Source organism: Colletotrichum higginsianum, chromosome 1 (assembly GCF_001672515.1).
Source record: "Colletotrichum higginsianum IMI 349063 chromosome 1, whole genome shotgun sequence".
Taxonomy (NCBI): Eukaryota; Fungi; Ascomycota; class Sordariomycetes; order Glomerellales; family Glomerellaceae; genus Colletotrichum; species Colletotrichum higginsianum.
This window is the reverse complement of record NC_030954.1, coordinates 126,571-148,230: the sequence shown is the minus strand read 5'-3', so window position 1 is coordinate 148,230 and position 21,660 is coordinate 126,571. Positions and strand designations below refer to the sequence as shown.

The 21,660-nt window shown below is 54.4% G+C and overlaps 7 protein-coding genes across 7 annotated transcripts; 3 read left to right on the top strand and 4 right to left on the bottom strand.

The window, feature by feature from the left end:
- Positions 1–215: 215 nt before the first annotated feature.
- Positions 216–698, bottom strand: CH63R_00042 (uncharacterized protein; the record flags this gene model as incomplete). Its single annotated transcript, XM_018295017.1, has 1 exon — positions 216–698. The coding sequence occupies one exon, from the start codon at positions 696–698 to the stop codon at positions 216–218; it is 483 nt and encodes a 160-aa protein (XP_018163379.1).
- Positions 699–1,685: 987 nt separating this feature from the next.
- On the bottom strand, positions 1,686–4,077 carry CH63R_00041 (Bud site selection protein; the record flags this gene model as incomplete). Its single annotated transcript, XM_018295016.1, has 6 exons — positions 1,686–2,228; positions 2,283–3,283; positions 3,337–3,617; positions 3,676–3,806; positions 3,867–3,993; positions 4,055–4,077. The coding sequence occupies 6 exons, from the start codon at positions 4,075–4,077 to the stop codon at positions 1,686–1,688; spliced, it is 2,106 nt and encodes a 701-aa protein (XP_018163378.1).
- Positions 4,078–5,151: 1,074 nt separating this feature from the next.
- Positions 5,152–11,400, top strand: CH63R_00040 (Transcriptional corepressor of histone genes; the record flags this gene model as incomplete). Its single annotated transcript, XM_018295015.1, has 3 exons — positions 5,152–5,289; positions 5,344–9,308; positions 9,357–11,400. 3 exons carry the CDS (start codon positions 5,152–5,154, stop codon positions 11,398–11,400), a joined length of 6,147 nt encoding a protein of 2,048 aa, XP_018163377.1.
- A 360-nt stretch (positions 11,401–11,760) lies between these two features.
- On the top strand, positions 11,761–11,940 carry CH63R_00039 (uncharacterized protein; the record flags this gene model as incomplete). Its single annotated transcript, XM_018295014.1, has 1 exon — positions 11,761–11,940. One exon carries the CDS (start codon positions 11,761–11,763, stop codon positions 11,938–11,940), a length of 180 nt encoding a protein of 59 aa, XP_018163376.1.
- A 993-nt stretch (positions 11,941–12,933) lies between these two features.
- On the bottom strand, positions 12,934–16,146 carry CH63R_00038 (Secreted protein; the record flags this gene model as incomplete). The annotated part of the gene is made up of 4 exons (XM_018295013.1): positions 12,934–14,243; positions 14,306–15,118; positions 15,175–15,649; positions 15,709–16,146. 4 exons carry the CDS (start codon positions 16,144–16,146, stop codon positions 12,934–12,936), a joined length of 3,036 nt encoding a protein of 1,011 aa, XP_018163375.1.
- A 1,748-nt stretch (positions 16,147–17,894) lies between these two features.
- Positions 17,895–18,496, top strand: CH63R_00037 (DSS1/SEM1 family protein; the record flags this gene model as incomplete). The annotated part of the gene is made up of 3 exons (XM_018295012.1): positions 17,895–18,036; positions 18,271–18,385; positions 18,457–18,496. 3 exons carry the CDS (start codon positions 17,895–17,897, stop codon positions 18,494–18,496), a joined length of 297 nt encoding a protein of 98 aa, XP_018163374.1.
- A 405-nt stretch (positions 18,497–18,901) lies between these two features.
- Positions 18,902–20,568, bottom strand: CH63R_00036 (Phosphoglycerate kinase; the record flags this gene model as incomplete). Its single annotated transcript, XM_018295011.1, has 3 exons — positions 18,902–19,668; positions 19,748–20,171; positions 20,503–20,568. The coding sequence occupies 3 exons, from the start codon at positions 20,566–20,568 to the stop codon at positions 18,902–18,904; spliced, it is 1,257 nt and encodes a 418-aa protein (XP_018163373.1).
- Positions 20,569–21,660: the final 1,092 nt, after the last annotated feature.

Sequence of the window (21,660 nt, the reverse complement as noted above, 5' to 3'; positions counted from 1 at the left end):
CACGTGAAAGCGACAGGATCACAAATAAACATCACTCACGTCAACGATTTATCACCTTCAATAGCTTGAACCAGCTTCATTACTGTTGTACATCATGATCATGACTATAATCATACAATATCCGGTATCGCTTAGCCTTCCTCCATCCAGGTTCCTGAAGTACCGCCTTCAAAAAGGAAAACAAAATGAACGCTCAATTCTGTCCCATCCTTCTTTTACCGAGGGTTCTCGGCCTCGGCGGAGGCCTGCGTCACGCTCTCGGGCGCAATGTTACCCTCGGCCGAGATGCTGTCCGGCACGCTCTCCGGGGTGTAGTAGTCGGAGCCGGGAAACTTGTTGCCGCCAACGCCGGGCGGCCGGGTGCCGACGTTGTTCCGGACGGCACCCTCGCCCTGCAGCAGCACGTCGTCCTTACGGTCCTGCGTGCCGAGCGACGAGATCTTCTTGGCCGGGACCACGTCATCGTCGTCGTAGGCCGGGTCCTTGGCCGGCTGCTCGGGCTTGTACGACACGTTGTTGGTCGGGTCTCCCTGCACCGAGACCGAGGCGCCCGGGAAGCGGGTCTCAGTCTGCACCGATGAGACGCCGGCATCGTCGTTGCCCTGAGGCCGGGCGGCACCCGTCTTGGACTGGTAGGTGTTCATGTCGAGCTGGGCCTGGGCGGCGGTCTCCATGAGCTGATCCTTTGAGGGTGCCATTTTGTGTTGGTGTTGTGGTGGGTTGTTGTTTTGAACAAGTGGTATGAGAGATATTAAAAATCTTTGTTTGAGGTTTGTAGGTGAGATGGATGAGATTTGTTTGCTTTGGTTTGCTGATACTGAGTGGCTTCTATTCATCCATCAGCTGCTCGGAAACACCAACTTATGTAGTCGTTGTCGACTCCCCGTCAACGTCGCCATCTAATGCTCAGACGGTCGACGTCATCTTGATGATCTCACCCACCACTGTGCGATGAAATCACCACATCCGCCAAAATGTGGTGCTCGGTGGAGAACCTACACACTTCATCGACACTGATCGAACGCGCCCAGTGACACCGCGCCGCCACAGGGCCCTCAAAGACCCCAAAGACCCTCAATGCGTCCATGGTTGAGACGGAAGTTCGACCGGGTTGACGTAGGGGTGATATCAGCCCCCTCCCCTTCTCCTCCAAACGGCTGCCCGATCAGCACACCATGAGCACGGCCTCTCATCGGGCGGCCGCACCTTGGGTGAACGGCCCGGCCCCGGGAGTGCTCCGTGTGTTCGGCCTAATTCTCCGGCGGTTTTTTTTTTTTTTTTTTTTCAGTTTTGGGCGGCGCCGAAGTCTAGATTCCCTTCGTTCGGTCCAGTTTCTCTTTTTTGTCTTGCCGCTTCTGCAAGTCAACGCAAGGCAAGTATGCACTCATTCCATTACCTTGATCTTCAGCCCGATAGCAATTTCCAGTGGCAAACAAGGTATCATTCGTCTTTGAATTACAGTTTCTGTGCCTCAATAGCGATGGCTTATGCTTTTTTGTTTTGGAAAATCTCAACATAGCGCACCAACGCATTGGAAAGCAACACATGTCGTGATGGTATGACGCATGAGCACCCAAGTTAAACTCCTCCAAGTCTCGCCTGCGGATAAAAATACCGAACCATAAAATGCCCCCTATCTCGTCAACTGCATAGGCTCGGCTTCTATTTCATAATATGAACCACACCTAACCATCGGTGCCGCTGCTGCGGAAAGTGGCACAGAGCGCGGCGTAGTGGTGAGTGAGATCGAGTACTTCTTGCGGCAGGCTCGTGGCTTGAATGATGCTCCTGACCTTGACCGCGCCTTCATCTTCAATGAGCGTCCGGATAGTATGGAGGAGTTCCGGAGAGAACTCCGAGTACCACCTGTACTGCCAGGTGACTAGGCGGATGACTGACGCGACCGTCTCGCGCGTGTTCTTGTTCTGTTCGAATACACGGAGGATACCCGTCAAAGCTTTGGGGCTGAACCGTGCGGCGAGACAAGCCCTGTACGCCTCGACGGCCTCGTCTGCGTGCTGCAGTCTCTCGGCCAGAGATCCAAGAATCTCCCATTCCTCAGCAGACTTCTTATACTGCATTGACTGCGCCCTGTACTGGGCCATCTGTGTGCGCCAAATCGTGTAAACGCGGAGGTCCTCGTACAGAACCATGAACAGGCTGTCCAGCCAGCGTTCACAAAGGCGTTTGTTGTTGAGCTTGGAGAGATGGTCATCTGTCTGTGCGCCCTGGGGAGGTGTTAGTTGGATTCTTGGCACAAGATATGAGGGCGGGGGGGTTACGTTTTCCGCATCTCCCTTCAATTCGCCGGGATCTATCGCGTGAGTGGGCTTCTCCACGGGTTCGCCCTCCGCCTGCCCATTTGTCGCCAACGTCTCGGCAGTTGACTCGGTGTCTGCCGGTTTGGGCTTCTCGTCGTCATCTTCGTCGTCATCCTTCTCCGAGTCTGATTGGTCGCCGTTCGTCGTGGGGTCGGGGGTTCCACGAAGGCCATCCGTGCTTGGGTTACGTTGAGGCTGCGATGTCTCGTGCTTCTCGGAACGGTACTCGTCTTCCATCACAAACACAGTGCTTCGGATCTTGAGGAGCTGGTCCCATCCGATCTTGGACGTCATCTCCGTCAGAATGCCATAAGCCTGCTTGAAGGTTCCTTTATAAACCGCAGCTCGCAGGTTCAGGAGACTCGCATCCACCTGCTCCGAGTACCTGGACTCGGGCTCGCTGTCAATCTCGTCCAATCGAGTTTCGGGGAGGGTCGGCAGATGAACGTCCTTGGGTTCCGGCATCTGCGGCGCGTCCTTGTCCTGGTAAGTGAACATTGGGCAAGAGTTGAGGATGGTGAGGGCGTTCTCCCAGTCCTCCATTGCCACGTAGACCTGGGCCAAGCGCGCCCAGGTGCCGAATTCGCTCGGGGCGGCAATGGTGCTGCGATCGGCACAGCCCAGAGCCAAGCGAAGTCTCTCTTCTTTCTGTTCGGGGGTTGTGGCAGTTTGCGCCTTCTTGAGGAGGAATTCGGCTTGGGTGTCGAGCATGACATAGTCCATGGGTGATTCTTTCAGCGCCTGGTGAAGCACTCTGACGCCCTCGACCTCCTCGTTGCCCATGAACAAAACCTTGGCCAGAAGGGAGGAAACCTCAACGTTCTGATCCCTGAGCTTTTCAAAGAGGTTGATACCGGAGGCGTAGCGCCCCGTCGTCTGGAAGTACTTGAGGAGGCCAGCGGTCAGATGGTTCGAGACATTGTTCGGCACTTGAACGACACTGTCGGAACCGAGTTGCCAACCTAGATTCAATTTTGGTCAGCCACAATCAACAACTTTCGTGGTTCGTATCTACCTCTGAAGAACAGCTGTTCGGCGGCGTTGAGAAAACGATGTTCGGTTTCGGTGTTGGTGACGGGGTTGAATCTGCGCACGCCCATGATCTTGCGGATGGTCTCTCCGCTTCCATCGTCGGCATAAGAGTAGGCTCGCAGCACGCTGCAGAGGTAGGTCTCTAGCCACAGGTCATCTGTAGCCTTACGCTTATCGCCTCGTTCGTCTACGCAGTAGCTCTCGACAGTTCCGGGTATCGTTACGTGGACTCGCATGTCAAGTCGTGAGAAGGCGTTGTAACAGCTAAGGAACGCATGTTAGCTCTCGGGGCCCTGCTATGAGGCGCATCGCATTGACATACCAATACAAGCCCTCCGAGATCTTGGTTTGCGCGGCCTGGCCATGCTCGCGGTAAGTCAAGGTATTGATGTAGGCGGCAAGACTGGCCGAAGAGGATGCATCGACACCGGTGACATGATGGTAGACACCGATCTGGGGGGGAGAGGCTAGTTAGCGACAGCAAGAGCTCGAGGGTGCGCAAGTGAATCCTACCTGCTTGCCAGGGTTTCTTGTAGAATGCTTCAAGAGGTGGACGAGATCGGGAGGGCCAAGCTCGCGAAGGGAAATAAGGGATTCGGATCGAGCGTCAACTGATTCATGAAGAATCTCCTCGGTGAGCCTAGGGGGAGAATCAGCATGAGGGATGACAGCGACAGCGTGTTGGGGCACGGTAGACATACTCAGGCACGGCCGGCGCAACCATTGCGGCGGTATCGTGTTGGCAAGCCGCTGCAGGCGCAAGACGGAGAGGAAGGACGGGGGGTGTAGTTCTCTGGGACTGGATACGGTGTTATGAGCAAAACGCTCGATGCATGTGGGCGATAGGGGAAGGGTGTTGCAGCGACGACTGTGAACGGTGTCGCAAGGCCGACGATATGGCTAGGACGAGGTCGTTGGACACGTGGGGGGGATCAATAGAAGGTATGCGAATTGACGAGTGAGATTGGCGAGGGGATGGCGGCGTCAATGGGGACGAACTCTTGGGGAAGGTGGTGAAGGGATACGGATGTAGTGGTGAGCTTGGACTCGCCGTCGTCTGTGCCTGTTGCCGGCTTGGAACAAATTAATGGAGGCAACAGGGGGCAGAATAGAGAGAGAAGCGGCAGCGGGATGATGGGAAGGGATGGGAAGAGGAGACGAGGCGGACGACTGGGAGCTGCGAGCCGTTTGATTGATTGACAGGGCCAAGCTGGATGGAGCCACGAGAGCAACAGTTGCGTTGCATCTCTCGTTAGTGCCGCCGTTTGCCATGTTCCAGAGATGCCAGGTGCCCTTTCGGCCTAGTTTTATTACGTAAGGCGCTGTGCTCCCATCAAACCTGGTGCCTGGCTCAGGATGCCACTCTTGAGCCTCAGGTGTCCGGTGCCATCATCAGGGAAGGAGGTGATTGTAAACAGCTCTAACCGTCTCCACCAATGACGGTCCGTGCTGTGTGCTGCTGTTCCTGTCCCTGTTCCTGTTCCTGTTGCGCGCGGTACGTACCCCGGCAGCTCTTCCCTCCTGTACGGATACCAGAGCAAGCAATTAATCAATTTAATTGAGTCTCCAATCTCAGGTCGCGTCAGTGCCGGAAGCCACGCGCATTGTAAATTCCTCCATAGTCGTACACCCACTCACCACCTAGGTTCCCTTAGGCATCTGTGGGTAGCTGCTGTTCGCGGCAAACCACCCCATTCTAAACATACATTACACACACACAAACCGTATACAGCATCATTCGTATCTGGAACAAAACCACGGTCGCGACGACCCTGCTCGCAAGAGTGCCTATGTCAGAATGGTTTGTCGCGTGCCCTATAGCAAACACCCACTAACAAGGATCAAACTAATCGTCGCGCAGCCGGCCTTCCAACCCATCAACGTAGAGCTCGAGGAGAACAGTGACGATGAGGTCGATACCACCCGCGAGCTTCATGTATGCGCCGACACCGATCCGCATCCCACTGCCCAGAAATTGACTAGCAGATAGGTCGACGAAGCCCTGAAGCGTTTCCAGAATGCCCTGAAGCTGCATGCTCAGGGTCCTCGCTTCTTCGACGAAGCCGCCGACGCCTACGATGATCTCTTTAAATCCGAAATCTTCAAATACCCCGAGGCTGTCACCGAGTACGAGAGGGCAGAGAGACAGCCCCAACACTTGATCACAGATCCTGCCCTCGCCGCTGACCTGGACCTCCAAGTCGCCGAGGTCGACACCGTCGGCAGCAGTCTTCCCCAGGCCTTCTTTTTGGCACACAAAAACCGCGGTCAGTTCCTCCTCGACCGCACCCGCCACGCCGCCCGCACATTAGGAAACGATGCGCCCGTCTACTTCGAGAAAGACGAGGCTCTCCAAAACATGCACAATGCCCTCATCGATTTCAATGCCGCCCTCGACCGTGATCCCTCCGATGCCGAACTGTGGCGCCGCACCGCCCGCGTAGCTGCCTCCCTGAAGAGCTCTAGAATCAACAGATACTGCCTCGAGGCCGCTATCGAACTCGACGATGATCCCACAGTCCTTGAGGTTGAGCCACCATCGCTGGCCGAGGGTTTCGCTGGCCAGCAGCTGAAAGACCAGCTGCGCCTCTTGGCTGACGAGATAGCCTTGTCCCACCCCATCATGGGACCGTGGGTCAAGCGAGACATGCCCGATTTCATCAAGCGGCACATTGATCCCATACCCTTCTTACCGAACCCGATCAAGGAATTTGGGTCCGCCCGCACCGTCGTTGAGGAAGTCGGCGCTACCCGCTTGACATTAGCATGCTCAACGGCATCTTGGGCCGACTTGGGTATGGCGCTCGTCCAATTCATCCTCGAAAGGGGGCAAACAAGCCGGGCTGTCGTCATTGAGCTTCCTGAAACGGACGATGATGAAGATGTCGTCATGGAGAGTCAGCCAGAACAGGACAGCCAACCCAACGGCTTCGATTCCAAAGACAGCGACGAGGCCGCCACGAAAGAGGCCAAGTTTGCCGATGCCTCAAAGGCCGAGAGTGCCGGCGCTGTGCCCAGGGACACCCCAAAACCTCCAGAGAACAGTCGCAAGGGCCGGGGCAGCTCTCAGTCGGCTAGAAAACGGTCGCAGTCGGCAGCAGGCATCCCCGACGGCCAAGAAGAGGAGAGCCTAGTTGAGAAGAGGAGCAAGCGAATCCGACGGCGAGAAACCGCGGCTGCGGAAGAAATGATAGACCCCAGCGCCGTTCTCGCTTCCCAATTAGCACCTTACCAAGCAGCCGACCAGAACCTATTCCAAGCCACCAAGAACATGCTGGAGAATATCGGCGTCACGGACCAAGCCACTTTAGACCGCATTAGCCAAGTGCTGGATTCGCTGGCGTCAGAAGAGCGCGCGGCATCCATCAAGAACCAGGCCACGGCCGACCTCCGCAACGCAATCGTCTCCTTCAACGAGGAAAGCGCTAAAGTCCTGCTCAATAAGCAAGCGCAGGCGTCTTTGAGTCTTTCCTCTTTTCTTGAGCATGCCAAAGGCGGCTCGCAGAAGCTGTCAGTCATCCCGCCTTTCAAAGAGACGCAGGGTATCACTGCTTTTGTGAGGCGGGTCAACTCGTCTTGGATGACCGCCCAAGAGGTTGCATACGAATGGGTCAAGGCCATCTGTCCCAGCTATCTCGAAGCTAAATGGTCAGATGCCATGAAGACGGCCGTCGTCCAGGTCGTCAGTCGATTCGATCAGGACATCCTTCTGGCCATCAACTACGACCTTGAGTGCGCAAAACGTTCGAACGAGGCCGAGAAAGACTTTGGGTTTATCAAAAGCATCGTGGAGATGCTGTTCGAGATCCATCTCGACGTGTATGAACGAATCACGAATCCTAACAGTGTGGTCGATTACAGCATCCGCGTTGAAGCCAAGGGTCGCTTGGGACGATGGCTGGACATGGCATCGGCTTTGCTTCGCGAGGCTACACAAAAAGGCAACGAGGGCTTGACTGCTCGCTTCCTGTGGGCTGCCATTTTCTCGACAACTCTGACGGAGAATGCCTCAAGGGAGTACATATTGCAATGCTGGACGAGCCTCCGGGACTTTCTCTCGGAAGGAGATTTTGAACAGCTACATCTCCCCAACAATCCCGTGATACCAGAGGTGTCTGAGGCAGCAGCTGACAGGGAAATTTCCAAGCTGACCACCATGGACTTCTTTCTCGGACTTTTCCAGGACAACGTCAGCGATCCTGTTGCCGTCATCGATAACCTTGAGCCTGTCCTCAATCCCGGGTCGGTCTATGTCCCCGTATCGTCGGCCGAAACCACGCCAGTTGAAGGTGATTCCTCGTCAGGCCGCTCCAAGACGCAAAAAGTGCCCATCAAGGAATGCGCGAGCCAAAGCCTCCAAGATCTTTGGAGGTTTCTCTTGGGTACCAGCACGGAACTGCGATTATTTTTGTGGACACGCCTTAGCGATGCCTATGCCAGTATCAAGTATTCCACGAAGCAGTTTTCCTGCCAACTCAAGGCCATTGAGATGCTCACCGCGGACCTGGAGAGCGACGGGTACCTTAAGAACCCAGTGGAAACGAGACCACCGCTGCTGTTGAAGATGCTCAAGTCGCTCGACGAACTGCTGGTTACCGCGCTTTCGCTTGCTCTGAACGACAGCTCTGCCTACGATATTGTCGACGATGATCACTTAAAGTCAACGGCGTCTGCTCTCGCCAAGATGAGCTGCATGCTTCATGCTGCTGCAATGCACGACGATGAAATCCGAATCGGCATGGCTCGCGTGCCACCAAGCAGTCCCTCATTTCAACCGTTCCTGAACAAGCTTCGGGAGATCCAGGTGCGCGTGTGGTGCCTTCAGTACACGGTGATCAAGGTCGGTGTGAATCAGAATCCCACGCTGTTTCCGAACCCAGAAATGGAGCTGGCGGACTTTTTGTCTGCCATTCACCAGGTCGTCGGATTGAGAAAATGCTGCAAGGCCTCGAACAAGATCTTCTTAAAGATGATGCGCGTCGAGCTGCTGAAGTTCAAGAAGATTGAGAATTGGGAAGACTACCTCGGCCAGGTGCTGTATGACCTCCACGGTCTCAAGCTGGGCGTCGGTGCTGGCGAAGTCCAGGACCACGGTTGCCCCCCCGAGAAACTGGAAAAGCGCAATGCTATGCATCTTGTCGACAAGATCACGGTCCTGGCAAGGCGGATGCCCAGGAAGGACCTGCTTAAGTCAGATCTCAAAACGACCATCGAGCACATGCAGGGTGCCATTGGGCAAACAAAGTCGACCCCCCAGATGATCCACAACCTCAGGAACTTCACCGAATACCTCAAGCGACCGATTCACCCCCTCAGACTCTACCAGGCGCTCAATGGGGGTGTCCAGTTGGATGTTGTCGCTGTCAACACCCCCGAGAGCGCCCTGGCGAAGCACGGATGGTTCTTTTTGCTGGGCATGATTGCCTTGACGAGGTTTAAACAGGTGGATCTGAGCAAACGGCAAACACCAGGTGCCACTGACGACTTGCGACTCGCGGCGACATTCTTGCGACTTCAGCTTCAGTTCACTCCAGATAAGTGGGATGCCTGGTTCCGCCTGGCCGAGTGTTTCGACTACGAGCTCGACGAGGCAGTCTTGTGGTCAGCCGACAAGATGAACAAGGAGCGAGGGGAATTGCTCAAGTTCCAGCGGAACTCAATCCACTGTTATACCCTTGCGCTGTCTAACTCCTGGGAGGTAGACATTGACGACGAGGACGAGGATCCGTTGTACGAGCTCTACCACAACTTTGCTATGCGCCTGTATGCATCTAGTCGTGAGCCTCTCGCCATGGAACCATTCCAACATGCAGACCTCGAGAGGTTCTTTATTGAACCACTCGGTACTGGGACCTTCCAGAGGGTGGTCCATGACCAGATGCAAGACTACAAGGTTTGGAAATACGCGGCCGGCTTATTCAAGCGGGCCATGAGACGCAAGCCGCAGGACTGGAGGTAAGTGTGTCACCGTTTTGCACATTGACGGTAGCTTACCTGGAGTAGGAATCCGTACATGCTCACCAAATGCCTCTGGAAGATGTACCAGAAACCCGTCGAGCAGTTGAGTCAGAAGGACCGTGAGACGCGCCCAACGGTTGAGTATCTGATATCAGCCCTCGAGCATGCAGTCGAGGTTGTGTCTGCTGTGCCCAAGTCGCGGAACAGTGATCCAATCTTGGAGCCGCATTACAAGATTGTCTCCATCGTCTACAAGCTCGTCGTTCGCGGCGACTTGAAGCCTCAGGAGGGTGCTGATATCCTGTCGAGACAACCATTCGGCATGGAGCTCGGTGACGACATCACCCTTGACGATAACGAAGATTGGGAGGAGTACGTCATCAGGAACCTACACCATCTTCGAGACAAAGACAAGTCCAACTGGCAGCACCGTATCATCATGCGTCACGCTCGCCTCCTCTTCGATGAAGACGGCGAGTCGCCCGAGCTTGTTCAGGCCAAGGCTGCCTTCAACGTGCTCCGAGAGTCCATGTTCACAAAAACCATGGTGATGAATGTCTGGAAATGCGACGCTGAACGCCCCGGGCGACACCACGTCTACACTTCACAGTACATCCGATTCATGGTCAAGATTCTGGTCGTTATGAACGACAGGGTGAACCTGGAAATGGTTCTCAGGCGTCTACGGAAAAAGGGCGCCGACTTTTACCATTTTAGCGACTTGTGGCAGATGTGCTCCATGGCGTATCTCAGACTGTTGCGGCAGGGCTTCCAAGTTCCTCCGACGTTGGATGACCCGTTTAAGTCGACGTCACTAGAAGAACTGGAAATCATGGCAGATCGCATCACTGAGTGGGCTGGGGGTCCATCGACGGACATCCCTGCATTCAATTGCTTGAAGGAGACAATCGAGTTGAAGAAGCTCAATGGAGGACTCATGAAAGCTGGGGCCATTGACGATCTCATCAATGACTGCTACATCATCATCTACCAGGAGATCGGTCCTTCGCTGCCGGGCCCAGAACCGCACGAAGTTCTCGAGGCGCGCGCTAGGGCTCGCGCCAGAGAAGAGGCTGACGGTGGGCTCGAACTGAAACCATCAAGTTCGCTGGGTAACCTTTTCAATACATCCGCTGCACAAGATTCGGGGGCGAATGGCGAAGGAGACAAGACGGCGGCCCCGGAGGCAGCCCCAAGACGTAGGGCAGGCGTCCGCAGGCCCGACATCATCCGGAAAGCCGAACAAGCCTTTGCCCGGTTCGGTGAAGCGCCAAAGTCATCGGTTGCGCCATCCAAGTCCCGCGTCGGTTCGGTCTCGAGCGGCAGGAACGGGACGCATACTCCTGCTGGAGATGCTGAAGAGGGCAGTGACGCCGAGAACCAAGGCCGGGCCGAGGCGGGCGAGGAGGGTGAGGACACAGAGATGAAGGATGATACGGCGATGGAGGGCGAGGACGGCGAAGAGGCGCCAGCGCAGGCCACAGCAGCATCTAGCCCGCGCGGTAGCATCCACGATTCGGCTGATGACGAAAGTGAGCTCAGCGACGTTCCTGATGACTGGGACGAGCAGCCGCCCCCCTCGCTCATGTTTCCGAACCTCAGGAAAAGTGTGGATTCCGGTCGTGCCGGTGAGAATGATGACTCCAGTGACGGCGATGACGAGGAAGAGGAAGATGCTGAGGCAGGCGAGGAAGAAGAGGGCGGTGAAGAGGAAGAAGCAGGAGAGGAAGGAGCAGAGGGAGAAGAGGGAGAAGAGGGCGAGGAGGGCGAAGAAGGTGAAGAAGGCGAGGAAGGCGAAGAAGGCGAGGAGGGCGAGGAGGGCGAAGAAGGTGAAGAAGGCGAGGAAGGCGAGGAAGGCGAAGAAGGCGAGGAGGAGGGAGAAGAGGGTCAGGAGGACGAAGAGGGTGAGGAGGGTGAAGAGGGTGAGGAGGGTGAAGAGGGTGAGGAGGAGGGAGAAGAGGGTGATGAGGAGGGAGAGGGAGAAGAGGATGAGGAAGAAGAGGCAGAAGAAGATGATGAAGAGCAAGAGGCCGAAGAGGCTGAGGAGCAAGAAGAGGGCGAAGAAGTTGACGAAGACGAGGATGAGTAGCACTCTCCGCCCCTCCCACACTAGGAGGGCATGGGGGCCAGGGAAATTGCCGCGTGTTGGAGGTGGTTGTTCCTTACAGCTAATACCCACGGTGCTGGGACTAAAGTCCACAAACATGCCCAGTCGGACTGAGAGTTTGTTTGCGTGGGACTATGACTGGTGTAAGTCGTCAGTAGTGTAACAGCATTGAATCATTGGTAGCGCGGAGTCAACCTTGTAGCGGGCAGATGGATATTAAAGCGGTCGTTAGGGGATTGTATCAGTAGACAAGGCTCGGCCCAATATCAAGTTCTTTGCCAGCCTTCACTTACACAAGCTGCTCTATCATTCGGGCGTTACCCAAGACCAAAATAAAATACCATGTGCATCATCCGGCAGGTCGTCAAGGAGGATTGCGGCCACACGACGGAGCGGTGGACGGAGATGTGCCGGCCGGCCAGGCAGCGCGGCTGGGCGTGCCAGGTGATGGTGCGCATGGAGACGTGGTGGGAGGGAGGATATTGCAATGCGTGTCTGAATTACTATCCCAGGTACGCGTGAGGGTGGCGGCGGACCGGGGGAGTTTGGGGGGGAGGGGGGTGCATCGGGAGCGGAGCTTGAGATTGGAAGGGAAGCAACTTAGTTTAAGCTTGGGCGAAGAGTGAACGGCAGCGATGGCTGAGTGTCCTGTAGGCGGAGATGAATGCAAAGCGAGTGAGCATCTTTCAGATCACTTACTTAAGGCAGTCAAGTCTGTCCAATCGGTAGGGTCTTCGCCTGGAAAACTCTACGGTTAGTAAAAGGCACCCGCTGGCTGTCTAAAAACTCACAACCTCTGTATAAGGGGCATGCATCATGAGAGTAGATGTCGAACTTTCCCTTTCCCTTTCCGGTCCCGGCGCCCAGTTGCCCAACAGCACGGCGTCGTTAATACTCCTGATCAACGGAAGAACAAGACCATTCCGACGGAAGTGTTCTTGCCTGAAGATCCATATGGTTTGGGTCCAAAAGCCTGGTAGACTCCGCAATGTTCTCTGTTCCGACAGCAAGAGTATGTTCATTTTCTGGGTGGACAAGTATAATTGGTCCACCATAAGTGATCCATGCCGCCGGTCATGCAAAGCCCGAGGATTTACATTGAAAGCTACTTAAGTAACACGCCGGAATAACAAACATTGTGTTAAGAACTAGTCCCTCGTATCGAATATTGTTCTCTTCGAATGTTGGACGTGGCTCCTCTAGACCATTTGTGTTTCGCGGATTTCTCCATTGATGTCTCTGATTGTGGATGCTATCATTTACCTCACAATTTGCCTAGAACTTCTTGTACTCCAAGGCTGTGATCGAGCGCACCTAAATTTACTTCAGAAATTGAGATGAACGCCGGTATTGAGAAACTGGCGTGATTGTGAACAATATCCTATGCTCGACCTCACTGAAAACCACTCCAAATGACCATAGATCTCATCATCACCCACTTCAATACTCATTGATTCTACGAAAACCTCATCCTGATTTTTACAAATGTAGCCAAACATCGCATTGGACGTACCTTCAAGGCACAATGTGCAGAAATTCAAAAGGAACGACACTGACCACACCAACAAGCCCATTTTCAGTCTTAGGAATTGCTTCCAGTTGCAAAAACTGTCGTCCACTGCTCCTAATACCTGGCAAGATACTGCGGAGATAATTCCACATCGTACTTGGCACCACTGCAACAATATCGTTGCTTCCACTGATCAGGTATTGAGTGATGTCAATGATAGGATCCACGTAATCCAAGGGAGCAAGGCGGGCTCCATTTATGTACACCGTGATAGCATTCAAGACTGGAGGAAATCTGATGTATGCCCCCAGCGAGACACTGTTGTCTTGGACCGAGCCTGGAGGCCAAGTGAAGTTGGTGTGGTAGTAGCCCACTCCAGAAGCATTTGCTGCAGCATCGATCTCGGTCCACGATACCAGGTTGCTGAGCTGATGCGTCGTGTTGCTCTTGACAGCCTTGATTGTCGCGTCACTCATGTTGCTCGGGGCTTCCCAAAGTTCTAACACAAGCTCCCAAGTTTTTAGCTCGAATGGGTCTGGAGCTTTGCTCTCATGTTGAACGGTTTTGCCCGTGGACAGCGTTAGGAGTGTTGATTTTGGAGTTGCGGCAACATGGAGCAGAACACCGTTAAGATTTACGTTGTAGCCTATAACGTTTTCTGACAAGTCCGTTGCGTAGAACTTGGGAACCTTAACATTTTCGATTGGGTTCTGTGAGAATGCAATGATCTTGGTTTGGTTCCCAGCAAGCTTGAGTGGTATGACCGTGGTATGCCCCTCGGTCTTGTAGTTTAGAACCGGCTCGCGTGTTCCTGTCCAGGGATTGAAGAAGTAGGGTATGCCGGTAGCTTCAACAACAACCTCACCAGATGCCGCCGCGGTGTCGCCGAAGATGTAAGCGTAGCTTATGCCATCTGCTGCATCCTCGCGCCAAGTGGTGTACCAAGTACCGTTTGTGCGAACACCCACCCGTGGCTTGAGGCCTAAATATTCCAGACTCTGGGAAACCTCGCCCTCTACAACCTGTTTTACGTGCTTATGCTGCAGAAAATCTGTCAAAGACGAATTGAAAAGCCGTTCGTCAATAGCAGTCCGGTTTTGGGTTGCATATTGTGCCGGAACGCCACCCGCCATGATGACCGGCAAGCCGGCATCCGCAAAGACCTTCAGCTGAACGAGAGAGTTCTGGGTGACGTTCTGAGAGCCAAGCACAACCAGAGCTTGAAACCTTGCATCGGCGGGTGCGAGCAGATTGTCCTCGACGTAGGCCTGTGGCAGATTGAGGTTATCAGGCGACAAATATGCGTACGACCATCCTGTTGAAAAAAAAGTATCAGTTGCCTGTATGTTGCAAAACCCAATAGCGTAAAACACTTACCTTGTTTGGTGAGATCATCAAATCGATATAGCGTCGCCATGTTGGGATCAGTGACAGTTTGTTTGTTGTAAAATGCGACATCGGTTCTTGGAATCCCTTTCTGCTGAATATGTTGAATTCTTGCCATGTAGTCCAATGCTGCGTGAAACCCATGGTCCCAGTCGGGACGCTTTGCCGAGTATAGCTCGGAAATGTAGTAGATGAAGGCGGTGTATCCGGGCCATGTCGTCTGGGGATAGTTGCCGGTGTATGACTGTCCGTGGATCACGAACTGATTGACGCCGCCAGAAACAGCTCGGTTCATGGCGAAGAGCAACTCTGGAATGGTGAGGCTGTAAGCTCTACCAGAGATAGCACCCAACTCATTGGAGATGACCTTCTTTCTAGCCAAGTTCGCTGGGCCCGAAAACTGTCGATAGCCGTCCACATTGTCATGCCATTGGAGACTCTCGCATTCTGGAGCGTCGACAAAGGGTATGGATGCCTCCATGTCCATGGGCATGTTGTAGGAAGGCTGTGAAGAAAGTCCGAGTCCCAAAGACTGCAGCCACCGCGACAGAGTAGCCAGGTACTCCTGATACCCTTTTGCCAAAACCGCTCGATAGTCATTAACATACCCTTCTCCTTGGTCTGGCGTGTCCAGCTTGCACTGGATACTCCCAGGCGAGTTGTTCTGAATGTTGATGTTGTTGTTGCCGAACGCGATGAGAGGGAGATAAGGGCGTAGGTCGTAGCCGAAAACCTCCATAAATCGTGTAGGCAGAGTCGGGGTCCATGATACATTGGATTTAATCTCTAGACTGTCTTCCCATCCTGAGATAACTAAGGATCAGTAAAGGCTGTAAGCTACGCGACACCCAGAGACTTACCGTAATTGCCCGTTTCTTTCAGAAGTTCCTTGACGTTGCCGGCCAAGATGTAGTGCTCCCAGAAATCTTGAACTTTCTGAGCACCCCGGGCACTGAAGTGATCTACCACGTAAGATCCGTTGTCCCAAATGGAACCAGTTGTGTTGGAGGAAAAGTGAACGTTTTGGTTATGCGAGAGCTTCTGGTAGAAAAAGAAAAGCTCGTACCCCAGACCACCTGGCGATGCTTCAGGGACCTCCAGCAGTAGACTGCCATCTTCGGATACCATGTTTGTCACGTCCTCAAGTGACCCATTCTTCAATATGAGGTCCTCATAAGTCACCGTCGAGAGCCCGGTAATCGCCGTTACATTGTAAGAAACATTTCTGCGGGAGACAACCATAGCCGAGATGGCGGCGACAAGCTCGCCTCCCCCCCAGCCCGGAATCGTGTAGTTAAAAGTTCCACCGAAAGAAAGCTCTTGGGCGGTTGTAACCTAGGATAAGTTAGTTTGCATCATACCCCTCAGGTTCCGATTGCGAAGTAATTACTTACCAAATCCCACTGTAGCCCTTCATCGTCATGATGAGCTGGAATACCCTGACCTTGATTTGGACCGAGTGAGAAGTCCATTGCCATGCCACCCTCCTTGTGAGCCTCTAACGCCGAGGTGAAGAGTTGAAGGTATGCCGGTGTGCCGAAGCCATAGGTAGACCAGTCGACCCCTAACGGAGGCCCTCCGAGCTCCCCTCCGTAGTTATAGAACGGCAAAAACTCTACGCCGCCAGCTCCAATACTTCCGGCAGACTTGATATCCGCTTTCACAACATCAGGATCAACGCTGGCATCTGGAAGCCAGTATCTGAATCTCGGGCGTTGTCTCGAAGGGGGGTCGCGGAAATGGTCCTGTTTCTCGGTGCATCCTGATGACGAAAGGGCCTTGCAGACACCGAAAACGATGAGGATGCTATAAAAGCGAACGGTAGAAGGCATTGTATTGTAATTGTTGATGTTTTCGAAGGTTCCTCGTCAAATTTGGTACGACAACAAAATAAAGCGGACTCTGCTTTACGTGTGAGCGCCTTGAGAAGTAAGTTGGAAATTCTTTTGCGATGATTCTTGGGGATGCTACATTTTCAGCTTTTTCAGGAACGCACTTCAAGGTAGCCTGGCAATACTGTCCACCCTGACAGTAGGTCGGTACGTCTCGGTCAGTTTCGCTTGTCCGTGACAGTGACTTTGCCAAAGACCGGCTGCCCACACCTCTTTGCGTATCTAACACGAACCTCTCTCGGTCTAATTTAGCTCTCGTCGTTAAGTCATTGGCTTGCCGATGGATGAGTGGTACAAATACGCGTGTCCAGGATATTTGGCTCAGGAGCCTGTCACGCTATACGCGTATCCAGGATATTTGGTTCAGAAAGCCTGTCACTTCTATGACGGAGCGACTAAAGCAAGAACCCTATTCGCTTCCAAGGTGCATGTTTCTATTGTTGTCGATCTGTAGGGGCTGGGAGGGTATTTGGCAAAGGACCGACTAAAAGCTGTATGTACCAATGCAATGTTATGAAGCATTTAAGTATCGTTCAGGACGCTGTCCTTCAGATCATAGTGTCGATATTGAGGGTATAAGATCATACAAAGGGGTGCTTAAGGTTGGTAGAACAGTTAGGCAGGAGCTGAGTGTTGAGAAGAATAGTTATGTTGAAATGACACTACAACCGGGAACAGGACAATGTAGGTCGTAGTTTCAATAGAAGCGGGATCGTGGCCTGCTAGACTCTGGTGAGAGATTGGCTTTTGATCCCCCATTCGTTGAACCGAAAACTACATCATGTAGCCCTCCACCCTGCTCTCGTGGCTGACCTCAGCCTTGCGCAGTAGTGTGCTTACTGTCCTAGGCATCTGAACAGTTCACTATATCTGGTAGATTTAGCGGTAAATTTGACTCTCTATATCTCAAGCGTGCTGTCAGTACTTCATATGATTACCCGGAATAGTATTCACATCACCTGGTTGCAATTGGTAAAGGTTGTTACATGATACTTTTGCAGCTACGGTTACGTTAGTGCCTCCAGGAGGTTATCTAAAGTCTCATCGAATCCCTCGCTTGATTGTCATGTGGAGAGCAAGCAAGACACTAGCAAGGAGACCGTAAAAGAGGGCCTTAGATAAAGTGTTTTGTGTATGTTAGAAAGAAACACATGTGCTAATATGGAGGATCAAGAACGGCATGGGGAGGTTGACGAGAGGTTGTCTCATCACAGAGGTGCGCCGGCCGCCGAAAGCTTCAACCATCCCGGCCCGCCCCACCCATCCCGTATCTTTGACCAGCGCGCAAGGGCCAGCAATTACGCCTTCCCAGTGCCGCCTGCCAGCGCCCCGCCGCACCCAGCACCTCAGCCAAACACGGCAACTTCCGCAGCAGCAGCAGCAGCAGCAGCGGCAGCAACCCCCCGTACATACGTACCCTGGTAGCTTTCCATCACCAATCCAACCCACTGCAATCCCGCTGCTCGCGAACCTCTCTCTATCAACAACCCACGTAGCTTCACAATCCGAATCCCCTTCTTCGACCCGCGATCTTCTCACCCGAAAAGCATTCCCCCCCTTGACAACGACCACCGCCCGCGCAAGGCGAACCCACAGGAAAGGAGAAAGAATAGCGCAGACGCATCCCTCAAAACCCAACGCACTTCTTACCTCCAACCTCAACACATACACACACACACACACACACAATGGCATCTTCGGACGCAAAGCCCGCGCAGGACAAGACCGCCGACCTTAAGGCCGACGAGACGACGGCGCAGCAGCAGCAGGCCGCCGCCAAGAAGCCCGCGCTCGGCGAGGACGACGAGTTCGAGGACTTCCCCGTTGACGGTGCGTTGCTCTTCCGTCCTCCTTCCCCTTCCCTCCCTCCTAGCCCCGTCGGCCCCTTCTGTCCTGCTCCCCGATACTCTGCCTTCGGCTTGGAGTTGAGCGTGGAATGCCATCGTGCATCGATCGGCTAGGAGCCGAGGGGCTGGAGCGGTGATCCCTCGGCAGAGGTGACCGGCTGGAGAGTGAGAGCATTTGACAATTGAACATCGGCTGACTTGACTACGACCCGAACAGACTGGCCCCAGGAAGAGACCGAGGCGGCCGCCGGCGGGAGCGGCTCGACGCAGCACCTTTGGGAAGAGAGCTGGGACGACGACGACACGAGCGACGACTTCTCTGCGCAACTGAAGTACGGCTATCCCCTCATTTCCCGCCGAACCGCGGTCTGTCATGGCCCTCCAATGCTAACATTTGCCCTAGGGAGGAGCTGAAGAAAGTCGAGGCCTCCAAGAGACGATGAATACGCACACCCTATGAGATATCTTGGGGAGGGGTCGAAATTGAATGACGCATCGTGACAGTGTAGGACCATGGGGCATAGACTACGTACGAGCTCAGACGAATGGCGGCATACCACGGTTGGAACGGAATCACACAAAAAGAATACCAAAGGTTTTCTTATTTTACTTCACAATTCGGGCTTGAAAAATGTCTAGTTTTTTACTGTTTATTGATGTCGTGACTTTTTTTCTTCTCTACTGAGGGACATGCATGACACGGGGGGCATTACGTTCATCATGGCTACTTTTCCCTTGCTCCTTTCTTCCGGTTCCTACAGACTGGCTTTGCCAGCCCGACCTTTCCCATCTATCAGACCGATCGAGTCCATAGAGCGGGACGCATCCTCGTGCTCACGAGGATTGATTTACTTACTCGACAGGGCAGTAACACCGGGCAGTTCCTTACCCTCGAGGAGCTCCAAGCTGGCGCCGCCGCCGGTGGAGACGTGGCTGAGCTTGTCCTCGACGCCGTACTTGGCGGCAACGGTGGCCGTGTCACCACCGCCAATGATGACGATCTTGCCGCCCTCGGCAGCAGCAACGGCGGCGTCGAGCGTCGACTTGGTACCGTTGGCGAACTTGTCGAACTCGAAAACGCCGGCGGGGCCGTTCCAGAGGATGGTCTTGGCCTCGTCGATGGCCTGCTTGTAGAGCTCGACCGACTTGGGGCCGCAGTCGAGACCCATCCAGCCGTCGGGGATACCGGACTCGTCCGTGGCGGAACCGACGTTGGCGTCCTTGTCGAACTTGTCGGCAGTGACGTAGTCGACGGGCAGGACGAGCTTGACGTTGTTGGCCTTGGCCTTCTCGACAAGCTTGCCGACCGTCTTGGCGCCGGACTCGTCAAAGAGCGAGTCGCCGATGCTGACGTTCTCGAGCGTCTTCTTGAAGGTGAAGGCCATGCCACCGCAGACGATGAGGGTGTTGACCTTGTCCAACAGGTTGTCGATGAGCTGGATCTTGTCCGAGACCTTGGCACCACCGAGGATGGCGAGGAAGGGGCGCTGGGGGTTCTCGAGGGCCTTGGCGAAGTACTCGAGCTCCTTCTTCATGAGGAAGCCCGAAGCCTTCTGGGGCAGGTCAACACCGACCATGGAAGAGTGGGCGCGGTGGGCGGTGCCGAAAGCGTCGTCTACCAATGGTCAGTACGAGGTGTTACAGGTGTCGTACACGCACATGTTGGCGGAGAGAAAAGAAGAAAGGGAACTCACTGATGAAGACATCACCGAGGGCAGTGATACCCTTGCGGAACTCGTCGACCTTGGCCTTGTCGGCCTTGGTCTTGTTGCCGTCCTTGTCCTTGGCGGAGCCCTCCTCCTCAATGTGGAAGCGCAGGTTCTCGAGCAGAACGACCTGGCCGTTGTCGGCAGAGTTAACGAGGTCCTCGACATCCTTGCCGACGCAGTTCTTGGCGAACTGGACCTTCTTGCCGCCGAGCAGCTTCTCGAGCTCGGGGACGACGGGCTCGAGGCTGTACTTGGGGTTCTCCTGGCCGTTGGGGCGGCCGAGGTGGGACATCAGGACGACGGCCTTGGCGCCATTGTCAATGGCGTACTTGATGGTGGGCACGGCGCCAGCAATGCGCTGGTTGTTGGTGATCTTCTTGTTGGCGTCGAGGGGGACGTTGAAGTCGACCTGCGGGGATCGGTCAGTGGGGAGTAGCCCAGCAGAGGTGGGAAAACAGGCAAATGGCCGTAGGGTATGTGACATGCACCAATGCCGCGCCGCGCGTAGCATGGGAGGGAGAGGGAGGAAGGTAGAGCCCCGAGGCGAATACCCGCGGGTCGTCCCGTATCGCCAGAATACGGAACGGCTGTAAGCTCATACCCGGTATCAGGCGCAGATGGTGGTGGCATGGTGGGGTAATTGAGCAGAGCGAACACAGAGCAACCAACGCCCACCCCAGCAACGCCGGCGGCCGGCAACACCAGAACCACAGAATCACAGCAGGGTTTGGATGACTTACGCGAATGAGAACGCGCTTGCCCTTCAGGTCAACGTCGGTGATGGAGAGCTTGTTGGCGAGAGACATGATTGCAATTGAGGGGGGTTTTGTGGTGTTTGTAGGAGGAGGGAAAGGAAGTGTAGTTGAGGGAGAGAAGAGAAAGGAGGGAGAGGAAGAAGTTGGGAGGAGACGAGATGGATATGGCTTGAGGTATTATTTAGGAGGGGAGCTGCTGGGATGGGACGGGACGCACACACTAAAAACATGCAGCCATCAGTCAGAGTCACCTTAAGTGGTTCAACACACACGTTGGGATGCTTCGCCCATGGCGGCTGTGGTGGGGGTAGTGCTGAGGTCCTGCCTGCCCGCCAGGGTGCATCGAGGGGCAGTTCTCAGTGGTTTTTTGCATGACTTTTTTTTTGTTGGCGGGGTTGAACTTGGTCCCTCTTGCCTTAGTGTCTTAGTGGGATGGGCTGTGGCAGCTGTTTTCCTGCCTGGCCGGGCCTCTTGCTAGGTAAGGTACCTAACCTTACCTTTCTCCCTTGCCAGAGACCGCCGGAAGTGGGGAGCTCCAGACCAGCGGCGCCGCAAGACAGGAACTGCTGGCTGTGTGCCCCGCCGTGGTCTGTGACGTGATGTGGTAGTCTGATACCTCACAGAAACTGCGTTCCTCCCCCCCTCAACACCCCGGTCGCGGAGGTACACCCTGACATCAACAGGACAGCCTCGATTTACCAAACAGGCATTTCAAGCGTTTCGACTAACGCGTTTCTCGTCTCGCCACTATAATTGGGCAATGGTCTACTTTTAGACGACAACTTTGCTGTCGGTGCCAACGCCGGCGACGAGAGCCTGGCCCAGAAAAAAACCTACTCATCAGGGTTACCGGGGGTTGCTATCAAAAACGGCCCTGCAATATGGCCGAAAAAGAGGCCGGCATCTCGCAACGAAGTTGGGGTAGTCACGGCGTCCTCAGACCACTAATTGCTTGGGCACGATGAGCAATAGACGACTTCAACAAACACATATTTCCGAAATCACTGCAGTTTATTGCTGTCTTGCACAAGTGAAAACAATAGGCCTGCCCATAGCCGTAGGACCCGAGACACCAGACGCCTTGTGCCCATCGAAAACACCCGGTATTGTTGAGAACGATTGAATGGCACATGCGTGGGAACC